Below are 16,801 nucleotides of genomic sequence, written 5' to 3' on the forward strand. Positions count from 1 at the left end.
TTTACCGCCTTTTTGAAGGAATTCACTCACGGCGGTGTACAGTAAGAATAGATCAAACATGAGCAATAGGCAGTTACAGCAGTAAAAATATTCAACTAACAATGCAAAGTATAGCATGGTATACTATTTACAATGACAACACAATATGTACTAGAACATTATAACTGATAGTGAAGGGTAAGGCAAAGTTGTAACATACAGATGGGTAAGAAAGTTGGAAGAGTTAGAAAGTAAGGTGACTGATTTGAAGAAAGTTGCACATGAGGTCAGAGAGATGCTTAATATTATCTCAGCTACGGTAGGAGTGGATAAACATGTCCTGCTGCAGTATGTGCAGCCCGTGCCATTCCTTGTGTAATTGTGAGACTAACAAGTTAGTTACGTCTTCCATTAAAGGCCAAGCTTTCACCTGCTTCCTGAAGTAGAGGCAGTCTTGGGTTAAGTGGAGCCTTTCGGGGAGTGCATTCCAGAGTGTGGGGGCTACTCCAGAAAAAACACGCTTGTGGGTATCACTAATCTCTTTTGAAGAGGGTGTGGTTATGGATACCCCTTGGGAGGACCTTAGTGTCCTTGGAGGTATGTAGAGGGTCATCCTAGTCTTCAAGTACTCTGGGCCATTTCCTTTAAGGGCCTTGAAGAACAAACAGTGTTTTAAATTTAGCCCTGTATTGTACTGGTAGCCAGTGAAGTTTTTGCAAAAATGGTGTGAGGTGGTCACGTCGCTTGCAACCTTCTATGAGTCTTGCTGCTACTGCTGCATTCTGAATCAACTGGAGCTGGTGCAGGCCCTTTGTAGTCCGACCATTGTATAGTGCCGATTTTTTTAGTTGCCATATATAAAATTTTGTCCTCTACGTGTAAGTTTACCCAGACCAAGCAGATACATTCCTGAAGTGGAGTTGGGGTTTGAGTTTGCATTTACACAAATGCTTTGAAAATTGCAGAATCTGCATGTAATTTCATCTAGAAAATGAGGAACCCTTTTACTAAAGCTTAGTCTTTGCTAACGGAATTAGCACTCGCTAAATGCTAAGAAGCTCATTTTATACCTACGGGCTTCTTAGCATTTCGTGCTAAGCTTTAGTAACAGGGCCTTTAGTATTTTATTTATTTATTTGTTACATTTGTATCCCACATTTTCCCACCTATTTGCAGGCTCAATGTGGCTTACATAGTGTCGGAGAGACATTTGCAGGCTCCGGTGTGAACAAATACAAAGTGATGTTGTGGTAGGATAGAGTTCATGTGGCACAGCCACGTTAGGGAATCGTACAGCGGAAGAGTTGAGCTATGTCCACTACGTTCTTCGGTTTTGTTATGTTGCAATGTCCCAATGAACAGGCATAAATATTATATTAAGGCACCTTGTTTTTTCTGGAGTAATTTTCACAGTGGAAGCCCACAACTAGGAAAGATTGTGCATGCTTTTTACCCGCTTATAACCAGCCTCGTTCTTTCTTTGTGCCCAGTGGTTGAACAAATCACAAAATGAAGATTAGAAACTGAGACTGTAGGCCCAACAACAGACCGTACTAGCCAGACTTTCTATCCCAATGGTGTCTGCTTGAACGTTTCCAAGGTAGCTTTGGGATCTCATTGGGCTGAAGGGTCTGAGCAAACGCAATTTATTATCATTGCCTTCCTCTGGAAAACCTTATAATACTTCTTGTTCTGTTTCATCGGTAATGTTTTTTGTTTTTTTGTTTTTTTTTTTTAAATTTAAGTTTTATTGATTGTTATAACAAAGGTGTAATGTTTTAAAAACCTACTCGTCTAGTCAATAGATAGTTGAGCATACAAGTTTTATTCTTATTTTAAAAACCCCACCGCTACTGGTGGTCTTTAAAGACCTTCCTGGTGAGGGAGACCACTAACTTCTAGTCATCCTTGGCCAAGAAGGCAAATAGGGACTGAGAGCCCAGATTGAAACCTTAGGGATTGTGAGAGGTGATGAGGCAGATGAGTGACTGTTGGCTAAAACCATGAATGACCATTAAAACGATGAGGGGCCATGAAGTGAGGAGCTAGAAAAAGCAAGAAAGAAAAGCCAGGATGATTCACAATGTTGAACGTTGGCTCTGTATTACATGTAGGAATATGTTTTCCACATGGACTTGCACATGTGGTGCACACAGCAGGTCACTGTGGATGATAGCTCTTGAACCCTCTTGCTTTCAACCAGTAGTGTCGGTCAATGGCTAATTCTATCTTGTTCTATCTGTATGGATCTGATTTATCCTGCTGAGTTTTCGGAGGTGCCTAGGAAGTTTAGGCACGCTTATCGAGCAAAGATCAGACATGAAAGAATTAATCCCATGCCATCCCGGGCTGCTTTTACATTTTTGTTTTGTTTTCAACACCAGGTTCAGTCCTTACGAGTGGTACGATGCCCACCCGTGCAACCCAGGATCCGACATTGTGGAAAACAGCTTCACCCTCTTGAACAGCTTCTGGTTTGCGGTGGGAGCACTCATGCAACAAGGTACCTTCATCTTTCTCTCTCTCTCTCTCTCTCTCTCTTTCCAACGAAAGCTTTGTTTGCATTTGACAGAAACAAGATAAAGCGTTACCTCACTTGTCAGAGAAGCAAATATTACAGGAAGAAAATGTTGCTGTCACATGGCAGTGGAGCACCAGAGAGGGCAACTCTGCCGTTGACTGCTGTCAAGAGGGTGCATTGGATCTTGAAATTGGAGTTTTTGTCTCAAAACGATTACAGAAGTGCTTGTCAACACAAAGGAACTTTTATTTTCTTATGATGCAGGTGTTTTGAAAGCTCTCTACTGTGCCAGTTAACGGCTCAGGGTATCCGCCAGTGCTGTGAAGCATTATTTCATCTGCAAGGCTACTGTTTGTTGGCTGGGTTGTAGGATGCTGTGCATCTTGTATAGCAGAAGGGGGTTATAAGTGCACCATCAAGAGCAATTGACAGCTGTTACAGGCGCATCCCTTAGACCTGACAAAAAAGGCTTTTCTGCACTGTAATTGCAGTGTTCTGAAAACAAAACTCAGGACACTGAAAAAGGTTTTCTTGTAAATGGAATATACTGTAAGGAGGGAGATACAATGTAGGAAACGAGTATTTCTACAAAGTTTTCCTATCGAATACAAAATTCTCGTTATTTTAAGTGCAATATCTAAATGCAGCTGGGTCTGTTTGACCCGATATACTGTACCCAAAGTTATCTTTTTATTGTAAACAATCACAATGCAACAGTATCATCATTGTCAAAACCGAGTGAGAGCATGATATCATTGACTTCTCCTTTATCGCTCCACCTTCTTACCTATCCCTATCCTTTCTCTCATACCTCTTTTATCCCATTTAGTCCTTGCTCATTTGTCCTATCACATACCTCCTTTGTTGATTCTGATACTACAGATTGTATTCTCTTGCTACTGTGTACGCCGCATTGAGCCTGCGTTGAGCGGGAAAGAGCGGGGTACAAATGTAATAAATAAATATAAATAAATAATGGAGTGGAGGAGTGGCCTAGTGGTTAGGGTGGTGGACTTTGGTCCTGAGGAACTGAGTTCAATTCCCACTTCAGGCACAGGCAGCTCCTTGTGACTCTGGGCAAGTCACTTAACCCTCCATTGCCCCTATTGATACTATTGGAGATTCTACATGGAATGTTGCTATTCCACTAGCAACATTCCATTTAGAAGCCTGCGCGGCCACATTGGTGATCTGCAAGGGCCGACTTCTACATGGAATGTTGCTAGTGGAATAGCAACATTCCATGTAGAATCTCAAATAGTAGCAACAGTGGAGGAGTGGCCTAGTGGTTAGGGTGGTGGACTTTGGTCCTGGGGAACTGAGTTTGATTCCCACTTCAGGCACAGGCAGCTCCTTGTGACTCTGGGCAAGTCACTTAACCCTCCATTGCCCCATGTAAGCCGCATTGAGCCTGCCATGAGTGGGAAAGCGTGGGGTACAAATGTAACAACAACAACAACAAAAAATTAGAATCATGTGGAATTTTATCGTCCAAAATTGTCCTACTGGTGGAAACAGGAAATAGCAATGGAAAGCAGGACTGGGTGAGGCTTTGAGGAGCTAATCTTATTAGAAAGCAGGGTGCCATAATCTAAAATTAGTTTCTGGAAAGAAAAAAAATACAATAACAATCTATCTTAGATTATGATGCATTTGCATTGTGCAGTAAACTCTTTCATTAGCTATAATAACATAACATACATAACATAACATAATAGATGACTGCAGAAAAAGACCTGCACGGTCCATCCAGTCTGCCCAACAAGATAAACTCGTATGTGCTACTTTTTGTGTCTACCTTACCTTGATTTGTATCTGCCATTTTCAGGGCACAGACTGTAGAAGTCTTGCCCAGCACTAGCCCCGCCTCCCAACCATCAGCCCCGCCTCCCACCACAGGCTCTGCCACCCAATCTCGGTTAAGCTTCTGAGGATCCATTGGCTAGCTTCTATAAATGGTGCCTGAAAATTTCACGTGGGAAAAAAAATACACCTAGGTGTATTGACTATAGTACGCCTAAATTTTATAGAATAGGCTTAAATTTCTGTGCGGTATATGGAATTATGCCGAACACCTCTCCACGCAACCAAATTTAGTCACAGCTATTTATGCCATGTTTTATTTGCCATAAATCCTGATGACTAAAATAGACGCAGAGCGGGTGTAATTCTATAGCAACACGCATAGATTTTAGAAATGACCGCGCCCTGCCCATGGCCACACCCCCTTTTCAACAACGCAACTTAGAATTTACATGACCATGTTACAGAATAAGCTTAGTGAGTTATGCATGTAAATCTTAACGCTAATTAATGCTGTTTATCCAATTAGCCTTATCCAATTAACAGCACTGGTTAGCTAATTAAGTTACACACATTGTTATAGAATACGCTTCGATTTACACACAGAAAGGGAAGGGGAAAGGGAAATGGGACTTGATATACCGCCTTTCTGAGGTTTTTGCAACTACATTCAAAGCGGTTTACATATATTCAGGTACTTATTTTGTACCAGGGGCAATGGAGGGTTAAGTGACTTGCCCAGAGTCAGAAGGAGCTGCAGTGGGAATCAAACTCAGTTCCCCAGGATCAAAGTCCACTGCACTAACCACTAGGCTACTCCTCCACTCATTCCACCAATAAGAGCCAACCTCATCAGTGATGTCACAATGGCTTGATTGCCCTATACAGTTCCCCAGGATCAAAGTCCACTGCACTAACCACTAGGCTACTCCTCCGCATGATGGTATATAAAACCTGGTTAATCATTATTATTATTATTCATCCCCTCTCCTTCCCCCCACCCCCACCCACTGCCATGGAGTGCCTTATCTGTACACATTGACGCATGGCAATGTAGATAGAATTCACCACATCAGTGAATTAGATTAACCCCAAACCAAAGAGAGTTTCTTCTGTAATTTTGGTGACATTGCCAAAGTCTTCAACCTGGAATAAATCTCTCACCTCTCCAGGCAAACGTAATGTTTACCCAGGAATTCCAACCTTGTATCTGACACTGACGAGGCCTTTTACAAAGCCATGGTAAAAAGTGGCCTGCGGTAGTGTGGGCACGTCATTTGGACAAGCGCTGAGCCACTTTTTAAAGCGTCTGGGGGAAAAGGCCATTTTTATTGGTCCAGAAAGTGGGCGTATGCAAAAATTAAAACTAGTGAGCGCCTACTTACGGCCTGTGCCCTTACCACCAGCCGTTGACTTAGCAGTAAGGGCTCATGCACTACCCGCGCGGTAACCATGCAGGTATGTGCCAACATGGCCATGCTGCCGATTACTGTCAGGAACACCCCCCGTGGTAGAAAATAGAAAAATATTTTCTACTATGGGATTTGGCGCATGCCAGACTTAGAATTACTGCCAGTGCCTGTGCTGTATTTTAGGACATAGCTTCCTAGGGCACATTGGTGCTTATCTCACTAACGATATGCAGCTATCGCCTAGCACAGCCTTGACCCAAGAGAACGTTCTAGAAAGTATGCTGTATCATTGCCAATTCATATTGTACTGACCAGTGGTGTAGCTATGTGGATTTAGCCCTGGACCTCCCTGCCAATGACCCTCTCGACCCCCCTCCCGCCACCAACCCCCACCTGCCGCCGTCCGCTACCTTTGCTGGCGGGGGACCCCAACCCCCATCAGCCGAGGTCCTCTTCTTCCAGCGCAAAGCTTCGTTCTGTTTCTGTGAGTCTGACGTCCTGCACGTACAATGTGCAGAACGTCAGACTCACAGAAACAGTTCGAAGCCTTGCGCCGGAAGAAGAGGACCTCAGCTGGCAGGGGTTGGGGTCCCCTGCCAGCAAAGATAGGCGACAGCGGGGGAGGGTTGGCGGTGGAAGGGGGGGTCGAGAGGGTCGTCGACAGGGAGGGGTCAAAGTTGTTGGTGGCGGCGGCAGTGGGGGTCGGTGGTGGTAAGGGGGGGGCTAAAATGTGCCCCCTCACCTCGGGCTCTGGACCCCTCTCCCGCCGAAGTCTGGCTAAGCCCCTGGTACTGACCACTGAAATACTGTACATGCCTGATGTGAATATACACAACATATCAGATGAACGATCCCGGTAGGAAAGAAAAAACTTAGAACCATCTCCACAGAGCTAGAAATTCTGAATTATTAAACAACCGGAAGCTTAAATAAGTTGTTTTTTTAATTACAACTGAGGAAAAGCATTTAGGAGAAATGGCATTGCTTGTACTGCCTTTATGAGCATAACCATATTGCTCTTATGAGAGCAACTTTTTAATATTTCAGGATTTGGGGCTTTGAGAGTTGGTTGAAGATGTTCCCTCTCCTATCTGTGTTACAGTATTTTAGATGATATAAGGATGTGTTGCTCCTCGTTTCAATAGATAAATGACCCAATACCCTTAATGCCAGTTATGAAGAGGAAGGGTCCTCAGCTCAGGGACCGCTGTTATAAGTTATTGCTCAGAGGAAGGGGTTTCCAGTCTAACAGGAAGGGGAGGCAAGGTCTGTAAATGTCGCTGGCTCACAGAACCACTACTAGGCATCAGTCACAGAGGACAACCGGAGGGAGAAAGAACAGCCCTGTTTCTGGGACCCCGTCAGTTGAGGATGAGACCCCCATTTGGAGTTCTGAGCCATAATTTGGACATCACTGTTCTAAAATAAGAGTCATCTGTGTCTATCTCTCTAGTCAATTTTTCATAGCAGGGCCGCCACTGAAAATTCATGTAGTAAATTAAATGGATTTCTTATCCGTTTTGAGTTATAATTTATAATTGCTTTTTACCGGTTGGCATGTACATGTGTAATTCATATACATGGTGGGAATTTTATAACCAGGGGGCTCATTTTCAAAGCACTTAGACTTACAAAGGTACATAGAGGGGCATAATCGAACTGGGCGCCCATCTCTAAGGATGTCCCGGCAAAGGGGCGGGGCATCCCGTATTATCGAAACAAGATGGGCATCCATCTTTCGTTTCGATAATACGGTCAGGGATGCCCAAATCTCAACATTTAGGTCGACCTAAATGTTGAGATGGCCGACCTCGGTTTTCGCTGATAATGGAAACCGAGGACGGCTATCTGAAAAACAACCAAATACAAGCCATTTGGTTGTGGAAGGAGCCAGCATTCTAGTGTACTGGTCCCCCTCACATGCCAGGACCCCAACCAGGCACCCTAGGGGGCACTGCAGTGGACTTCAAAAATTGCTCCCAGGTGCATAACTCACCTTGTGTGCTGAGCCCCCCAACCCCTCCCCCCCCAAAATCCACTCCCCACAACTGTACACCACTACCATAGCCCTTAGGGATGAAGGGGTGCATCTAGATGTGGGTACAGTGGGTTTGTGGTGGGTTTTGGAGGGCTCACATTTACCACCACAAGTGTAACAGGTAGGGGGGGTGGGCCTGGGTCCGCATACATGAAGTACACTGCACCCACTACAACTGCTCCAGGTACCTGTATACTGCTGGCGATGCACCTGAGTATGGCATTTGAGGCTGGCAAAAAAAGTTTTTAAAGTTGTTTTTTTTGAGGGTGGGAAGGGGGTTAGTGACCACTGGGGGAGTCGGGGGAGGTGATCCCCGATTCCCTCCGGTGGTCATCTGGTCAGTTCGGGCACCTTTTTGATGCTTGGTCGTAAAAACGAATGGACCAAGTAAAGTCGGCCAATTGTTCATCAGGGATGTCCTTCTTTTTTCCATTATCGGCCAAGGACGCCCATCTCTTAATCCCCCCCGTCCCGCCTTCGGTACATTGCCACCATGGCCCATTGAACTTTGGTCATCCCTGCGACGGAAAGCAGTTGAGGACGCCCAAAATCGCCTTTCGATTATGCCGATTTGGGCGGGCTTAGGAGAAGGAAGCCCATCTCCCAATTTGTGTTGGAAGATGGGTGCCCTTCTCCTTCGAAAATAAGCAGGATAGTAACCTATGGAACGTTGTAAGTCTAAGTGCTTTGAAAATATGCCTCCAGGTGTCAAAAACATGCCTATTTTTTGATAAAGTACAGCAGGTGCCTAGTTTTCCTTATAAAATACTTCTGTAAGTGGCTGAAAATGCACCATCCAAAGATCACTTTCTATGAAAGCACTGGCCCTGGAACTTAGCACTTTTCAAAAGTAATAGACAGAATCCCAGAAGCAATTACTGGAAAGATAAGGTGCTCTGGGGATACTGTCATTCAATGTGTGTTTGGAGTCCTAAAGAGCAAAATCCCCAGGGGCTCAGGATGCATGAGAATGAAATTTCAATTCAGATGTGATGACTGACAACAATTCAGTGTATCTTAATAACCTGCACTGTTTCTCTTGCACAGATCAAAGTGAACTGGTGTGTTATATTCTTTAATTGCTAGTCTGAACTGGGCCATATGTTTAAGATTTTAAAATAATGTGTTTCCCTCAAAGTTGAAATAATACCAGACAGCTAAACTTACAGCTAATTAAATTTTCTGAAACATTAAAATGTTTCTGTAAATTATTAACAGTCCTGGTCTCTGACCAATTTATAATGTCTGCCTCTGGTAATGATGTTAACCTTAGAGGAATTTGGTGGCGGCTGGGCAGATAAATACTGATGAAACATAAATGGAAACTAAGATGCTCAGAGGAGTAGCCTCATGGTTAGCGCAGTGGGCTTTGATCCCGGCAATCTGGGTTCAATGCCCACTGCAGCTCCTTGTGACCTTGGGCCAGTCACTTAACCCTTCATTGCCCCAGGTACAAAAAAAAAAAACCCTAAGGTGTGCTAATGTGATTAGCATCCGCTAAACATTAGAGACGCCCATAGGAATATATGGGCGACATTAGCGTGCTTTTTTAAAAGGGGCGCTTAGATTGTGAGCCCTCTAGGGGCAGGAAAAGTACCTGCATATAATGTGTACAGCGCTGCGTATGTCTAGTAACATAGTAGATGACGGCAGAAAAAGACCTGCGCGGTCCATCCAGTCTGCCCAACAAGATAAACTCACATGTGCTACTTTTTGTGTATACCTTACCTTGATTTGTACCTGTCCTTTTCCGGGCACAGACTGTATAAGTCTGCCCAGCACTATCCCCGCCTCCCAACCACCAGCCCCGCCTCCCACCACCGGCTCTGGCACAGACTGTATAAGTCTGCCCAGCACTATCCCCGCCTCCCAACCACCAGCCCCGCCTCCCACCACCGGTTCTGCCACAGACCGTATAAGTCTGCCCAGCACTATCCCCGCCTCCAAACCACCAGTCCCGCCTCCCACCATCGGCTCTGGCACAGACCGTATAAGTCTGCCCAGCACCATCTCCGTCTCCCGCCACCGGCTTTGCCACCCAATCTCGTCTAAGCTCCTTAGGATCCATTCCTTCTGAGCAGGATTCCTTTATGTTTATCCCACGCATGTTTGAATTGATTAATAGTAGTTTTAAAAGGGTCTATGGGTACCTTTGTGGTGGAATTATCTAAGTGGGGGTTAAGAGTCAAATTAAAGTTTCCCCCAATTAGTAAGTGGCCCACCTTATATTTTAATAATATTTGATCTAGCTGATGAAAAAAAATCTCTATGGTTGGCATTAGGCCCATACACATTCAATAAAGTATATTTTTGGGTACCTAAAGAGATAATTAACAACAAAAATCGGCCCTCCTTATCTCTAATGACTTTATCCACCTCCCAAGACCGTGACCCGTTAAGGGCAATAAGAACCCCTCTAGTTTTAACACCATCTTTGTTGGAAGCAAAATATTGATAGGGATATTTGTTATGCTTACAGAGTGACTTGTGTGCTGGCTTTAAATGCGTTTCCTGAGCTAAGGCAATATATGCCTGCAAGCGGAGCAACTCTCTATACATCAGTTGTCATTTCATAGGAATATTAAGACTACTTGACCTCTTAACATTTAAACTTACAAATGTTATGTCAGCCATCTGTACTCAGAAAACGTGAACACAATAACAGGATCCCCAATGCCTTATCAATACCAGAGCCCTCCTTCCAAAGCTTCCCTCTAGCAAGATACCAGGGTCATATTGAATTATCAGATACCTTCTAATCTTCTCACCCTGGCCGCCTTCAAATCTGGGCTAAAGGCCGACCTGTTTGATGCTGCTTTTAATTCCTAACTTGTCACCTGCTCGTAACCTTTATCTTGTCTTCCTCTCTTCAGTAGTCCCTTTTCCCTACGTGTCCTATCTGTCTGTCCTACCCTTATCCCTTATTTGTCCTCTCTGTCTGTCCTGATTTAGATTGTAAGCTCTTTTGAGCAGGGACTGTCTTTTCTTCATGTTCAATTGTGAAGCGCTGCGTACGACTGGTAGCGCTATAGAAATGGTTTATAGTAGTAGTAGAAGCCTGCTCTTGCAGATCAGCAACGCGGCCGTGTAGGCTTCTGTTTCTGTGAGGACGTCAGACTCACAGAAACAGAAACCTGCGCGGCCGCGTTGCTGATCTGCAAGGGCAGGCTTCTACATGGAATGCTGCTAGCGGAATAGCAACATTAACATTCCATGTAGAATCTCTAATAGTAGCAACAGAATCTCCAATAGTAGCAACATTCCATTTAGAATCATTCCTATGTGTCCTATCTGTCTGTCCTACCCTTGTCCCTTATTGGTCCTGTCTGTCTGTCCTGATTTAGATTGTAAGCTCTTTTGAGCAGGGACTGTCTTTTCTTCATGTTCAATTGTGAAGCGCTGCGTACGACTGGTAGCGCTATAGAAATGATTTGTAGTAGTAGTAGTAGTACTAAGAGATTGGGCGTGCTCTACTGATCAGTCAGGTACAGTCTTCCATCTAAGATGTGCCGGTGTGGACCACCTGTGCTTTTATTACCAGGGGTGGCTCAGGAAGGACCTTTAGGAGTCCCACAAAACCTGTCTCTGCTGCTCCATTGAAACCGTGAGAATGCAGCTCCACCTATGATGATAAGAATGCAGGCGGAGGATTCCCGCCCGCTTTAGAGAGAATGCTGGTTAAAAGAATGGCTAGCATGAACATTCAAATCTGCAACTACTCTGCCTTCCTGTGACCTTCATCGGACTTACAGAATCACACACTGCATCAGTCTGTCCAGGTCTAAGTGAGCAATCGCATACCCCGGGGTTGTAGAGGGTAATGGCTTAGGAAGCATTGTTTTACGAGTATGGTCACGTGCAAAAAGCAGCATGTACATGTCAAACTGCCATTCTACAGAAACCATTGTTCATTGCCATTTCTCATTTTTTTTTCCCCTGTAGGATCTGAACTGATGCCCAAAGCCCTGTCTACCAGGATTATTGGTGGAATCTGGTGGTTTTTCACACTTATCATTATTTCTTCATACACTGCCAACCTCGCTGCCTTCCTAACAGTGGAGAGAATGGAATCTCCAATCGATTCAGCAGACGACCTCGCCAAGCAAACAAAAACAGAATATGGAACTATATTAAATGGAGCCACTATGACCTTCTTCAAGGTGAGAGCTGCTTGAGTTTTGACATTTTACACGTTGGACCTTTGGCAATGCAAGGGAAAGCAAATTGCGCCGACTAGACTGACCCTGGTGAAGTAGGACGTAATCCTGTAGCCAGGACCTACTCACCGGGGATGCAATAACCTCTCCTGTGAAGGATGTGTCTCCAGGAACTTCTGCCCGGGATGAAAGGGTTAAGACAGCTGTTGTAGTTGGTGATTCAATCGTTCGGCATGTAGATAGTTGCGTGGCTGGTGACTTGAGGAGCATCTGGTCACTTGTCTGTGTGGTGCAAAGGTGGTGAATCTCGTGAATCACCTAGGTAGGGTTTTAGATAGTGCTGAGAAGAACCAGCTGTCTTGGTACATGTGGGTACCAATGACATAGGAAAATGTGGGAGGGAGGTTCTGGAAGCCAAATGCAGGCTTTTAGGTAGAAAGCTGACATCCAGATCCTCCAGGGTAGCCTTTTTTTGGAAATGCTTGCCATTCCACACACAGGACTCGAGGCAGGCAAACCTGGATTGGCCACTGTTGGAAACAAGAGATTGGGCATTACTCTGACCCAGTATGGCTGTTCTTATGTAATAATTACCATTCAGTACAAGAAAATCATAAAAGCCCAATTGATTTAGGCACTTCATTCACTCTTCTTTTTGTCTTCAGGCATATGAGCAAAACATACATTCATTCATTCATTTATTGATTGATTGATTGATTGTTTGTTTGATTGATTGATTGCATTTGTACCCCACATTTTCCCACCTATTTGCAGGCTCAGTGTGGTTTACATAGTACCATCAAGGTGTTTGCCCAGTCGGTTGACAACAGATACAAGGTTGTCTAGTGATCATATGAGTTATAAGTGGAGGGTCGCAAGGGATGAAGATTGCGTGTTGTCCAGTACGGATGTAGTCTTGCTGTGTTGCTGGGTGAAGAGGTTTACGTGGGGTCGTTGGGGTAGGCCGTTTTGAAGAGGTTGGTTTTTAGTGATTTCCTGAAGTTCAGGTGGTCGTGGATTGTTTTCACAGCTTTTGGAAGGACATTCCATAGTTTTGCGCTTAAGTAGGAGAAGCCGGATGCGTAAGTTGTTTTGTATTTCAGTCCTTTGCAATTTGGGTAGTGTAGGTTTAGGTAGCATCTTGATGATTTGACTTCGTTTCTTTTTGGCAGATCTATAAGGTCTGTGATGTATCCTGGGACTATGCTGTATATGATTTTGTGGACTAAGGTGCAGATTTTGAAGGCGATCCGTTCTTTGATTGGGAGCCAGTGCAACTTTTCTCGAAGAGGAATAGTGAAATGCATATGTTAAAAAAAAGGGTCCTTTTACTAAAGTTTAGCGTGTGCTAATAGATTGGCATGCACTAAATACTGCGCATCCAATTTATACCTATGAGCCAATTGGGAATTAGCACATGCTTATGTTAACATACACTGAGCTTTAGTAAGAGCAGTGGCATACCAAGGGGGGGGCGGTGGGGGCGGTCCGCCCCGGGTGCACACCTCTGGGGGGGTGCCATGCGCCTGTCGGCTCTTCGTTTTAATGCTCCCTCTACCCCGGAACAGGTTACTTCCTGTTCCGGGGCAGAGGGAGCATGGAAACGAAGAGCCGACAGGTGCGCGGCACCCTCCCCCCCCCCCCCAGCGGCGTGCACCCGGGGAAGTTCTTTCGCCGGGGGTCGCGCTGCACCCGGGGTTTTTTTTCGCCGGGTGGGTCACGCTGTTCCGGGGGGGGTGCTGCACCCGGGGGCGGGGCGCATTGGCGATCCGCCCCAGGTGTCAGCGCCCCTAGGAACCTCACTGAGTAAGAGAACCCCAAAGTCAATTAATGCACTCCTCAAAATTATTGCTTCAGTGTCTGAGGTCTCTTTCAGCTCGCAATCATTTTTGAAACTAAGTTGAACTATTTGATGAGATTTCTGAACAATGGATTGGATTATTTTACAGCAGTTGAACTTCCTGCCTTTTCTTTTCTTTTTCACAGAGTGGCTTTAATATTTTTCTTGTAATTTCTTAAGCTGCTGCTCTTCAATTTGAGCAAATTTGCTTTTTTTCCCCCAAACTGGCCAAGGTGTAGACTTTGAAGAAATTTTGCATGAAACATTTATAAATGAATCTTAACTTCAGAGTATGCAGATGACTCAAAGAGGCCAAAAATTTAAGGTCACTTGACAGTTTTGAATGAAAATGTTTCCCCTTCGTTAAGAAGGCAGCTTTCAAGATGTGTATATGTGAAATCTTCAGGTGCTCTTTACCCATAGATTTTACATCAATCTTCAAAAGGAAAAATACCTGCCCAGATCTGCCCCCGCTTTTTCCAGGAAAGCTTACATGGATACTTTTCAAAATTCATAAGTTCCTTCCCCAGCATGCCCTCCTTTCCACACACACACACCTTCCAAGTATGCATGTGGGTAGTTTTCAAAATACCCATTTCTGCATGCAAAACTCTTCGTTATGCATGAAAATGCACTGTAAAGACATAACTTGAAGACAGTAAGGCTGCCTCGGCTCTCCAGTGTTGTGTGGACAGTGCTAATTCTATAATGACTTCTGGGCACCTGGATTCTGTATAGAATATTAGCATAAAGCCATCCTGGTGTACCTAATGTATGCATTCCCATCAGAAAGGTTGTGACGCAAGGGAGGAGAGAGGCATGGGCGTGCACTGCGCAGGTGTCATGAACCACCTGAAAGATAGGCACCGGTGCTGTCTGAAGTCCATTTGAGGGAGTGGTCACTCCCCTGGCACCCCACCTACTCTACGCCTCTGACTCCCATGTACGCAAGGTCAATGACAGGTGTAAACGGGCACAGCTATGTGAGGCATGCAAAGTATTCGGTAAGCTGCGAAGGGCGACTAAAATGATAGCGGGGATGGGACGACTTCCCTATGAAGAAAGACTGAGGAGGCTAAGGCTTTTCAGCTTGGAGAAGAGACGGCTGAGGGGAGACATGATAGAGGTATATAAAATAATGAGTGGAGTGGAACAGGTGGATGTGAAGCGTCTGTTCACGCTTTCCAAAAATACTAGGACTAGGGGGCATGCGATGAAACTTCAGTGTAGTAAATTTAAAACAAAACGGAGAAATCTTTTCTTCACCCAACGCATAATTAAACTCTGAAATTCGTTGCCGGAGAACGTGGTGAAGGCGGTTAGCTTGACAGAGTTTAAAAAGGGGTTAGACAGTTCCTAAAGGACAAGTCCATAAACCACTACTAAATAGACTTGGGAAAAATCCACAATTCCAAGAATAACATGTATAGAATGTTTGTACGTTTGGGAAGCTTGCCAGGTGCCCTTGGCCTGGATTGGCTGCTGTCGTGGACAGGATGCTGGGCTCGATGGACCCTTGGTCTTTTCCCAGTGTGGCATTACTTATGTACTTATGTACTTATGAGTTTGTAAGTATCAGCTGTGCCCATGCTCCGCCTGTGTGTATGCCCCCTTGCAGTCAACAAGGGTACAGAAGAACAAGAACCCTTGCCAAGAAAATACCACAAAGGAAACAGCAAAGGTGACTCAATAAAGCGATGATGCTGTATATGGTCTAGAAGGTTTATTGAACAACAATAACAACTCTACGGTCAACACAACTATTCGAATTCAGAACCAGTTGCTGAAGCATCTCCATAGTGATTTAGCTTGAAACATACACGGCAAGCGACATCCATCTACTCATCTATACAACACAGGAAGACTCCTGAGGCAGGCCGATGGGCCGAAACACGGCCATGTTGAGTTGTTGTGTTGACCATAGAGTCATTATTGTCGTTCAATAAACCTTCTAGACCACATACAGCATCATCACTTTATTGCATCACCTTCACGGTTTGTGTCCCCTTGCAGTTACATGCGACAGGACTTAATTGTGCCCATACGCGCCCCGGTATAAGAGGCTTGGAGAGGCTAAGCCTCCCCCCTGCTGCAGCAGAATGGATCAACTGTGGAGTCCAGCTGCTCTGAGGGGATTAAATTGTTGATTTACCTCCATCCTCACAGCAGGAGCTGCAGTGAAAGCCCTCTAGCAGTTGTAGAAATTGGTTTATGGTTTGTTTACCTTACTGCTGGGAAAGCAGGGGGGGTTGGCTGGAGGTGTCCTGGGTTGCCAGGGAGATATTTAACGAGGATGACTTCCTGACCTGCACTGAGGACAGATAGCAGCAGAACGGATACTGGGCCAGCATGATCAGAAAAAGTCACGAAACAACAAAGGTAGAAAAGATCATTTTATTTTCATTATAGTGTTTGGAATATGTCCACTTTGAGAATCAGGTGCTCAACATTAAAAGTTTATATTTATTTACTTATTTATGGCATTTTATCCCACATTAAACATGAATTAGGGTGTTTTGTGGCTCTACATGAGAATTGTGATGATATGATCCTTTGTTTCATATTGTTGACTGTCTGTGATATGGTCTGTTTGGGTGGTATATTGGTGTATTAGGTTCTGCCCAGTGTAATATTTATGGTACAGTAAGGTTCTGAGTGTGTTTTTGGACAAAGTTGTGCATAGTGTTTTGCAGTTGAGCGATTGTGGTTAGTATATGGTTTGAGCAACCACTTTATTCTTTGACATATGATACATAACTAATATCTAAATTTAATAAAAGGTATTAATTGTGACTTTTATTTTTATTTATTTATTTTTTCTGCGTGTTATCAGACAATTATGGATTTAAGCCCCACCCCCTAACCCCGCCCCCTTTAGCCTCCCCAAACAGTTGGGCCACCGACCGCCTATGATTGTGCCCTAATAAAATAGTGCACTTAGGTGACACTTTTCTGTGCACTTACATGCAAATTGGACATGTTCAGTTCTAGAACTGCTTTTTAATGTTCACAGCTCTCACTACTTGGAAAACACTTTTTCCCCAGACCGAT

General features: G+C 44.5%; 1 protein-coding gene across 1 annotated transcript in view; it reads left to right on the plus strand.

Moving 5' to 3' along the window:
* The window catches only part of GRIK3 (glutamate ionotropic receptor kainate type subunit 3), a 292,810-nt gene that overhangs the window by 264,795 nt on the left and 11,214 nt on the right, over nucleotides 1–16,801 (plus strand). Inside the window, exons 12-13 of the mRNA XM_030220007.1 lie at nucleotides 2,364–2,482; nucleotides 11,696–11,913. Coding sequence (XP_030075867.1) covers nucleotides 2,364–2,482; nucleotides 11,696–11,913 — 337 coding nt within the window. The remainder of the gene's footprint in view (nucleotides 1–2,363; nucleotides 2,483–11,695; nucleotides 11,914–16,801) is intronic.

This window comes from Microcaecilia unicolor, chromosome 11 (assembly GCF_901765095.1).
Source record: "Microcaecilia unicolor chromosome 11, aMicUni1.1, whole genome shotgun sequence".
Taxonomy (NCBI): domain Eukaryota; kingdom Metazoa; phylum Chordata; class Amphibia; order Gymnophiona; family Siphonopidae; genus Microcaecilia; species Microcaecilia unicolor.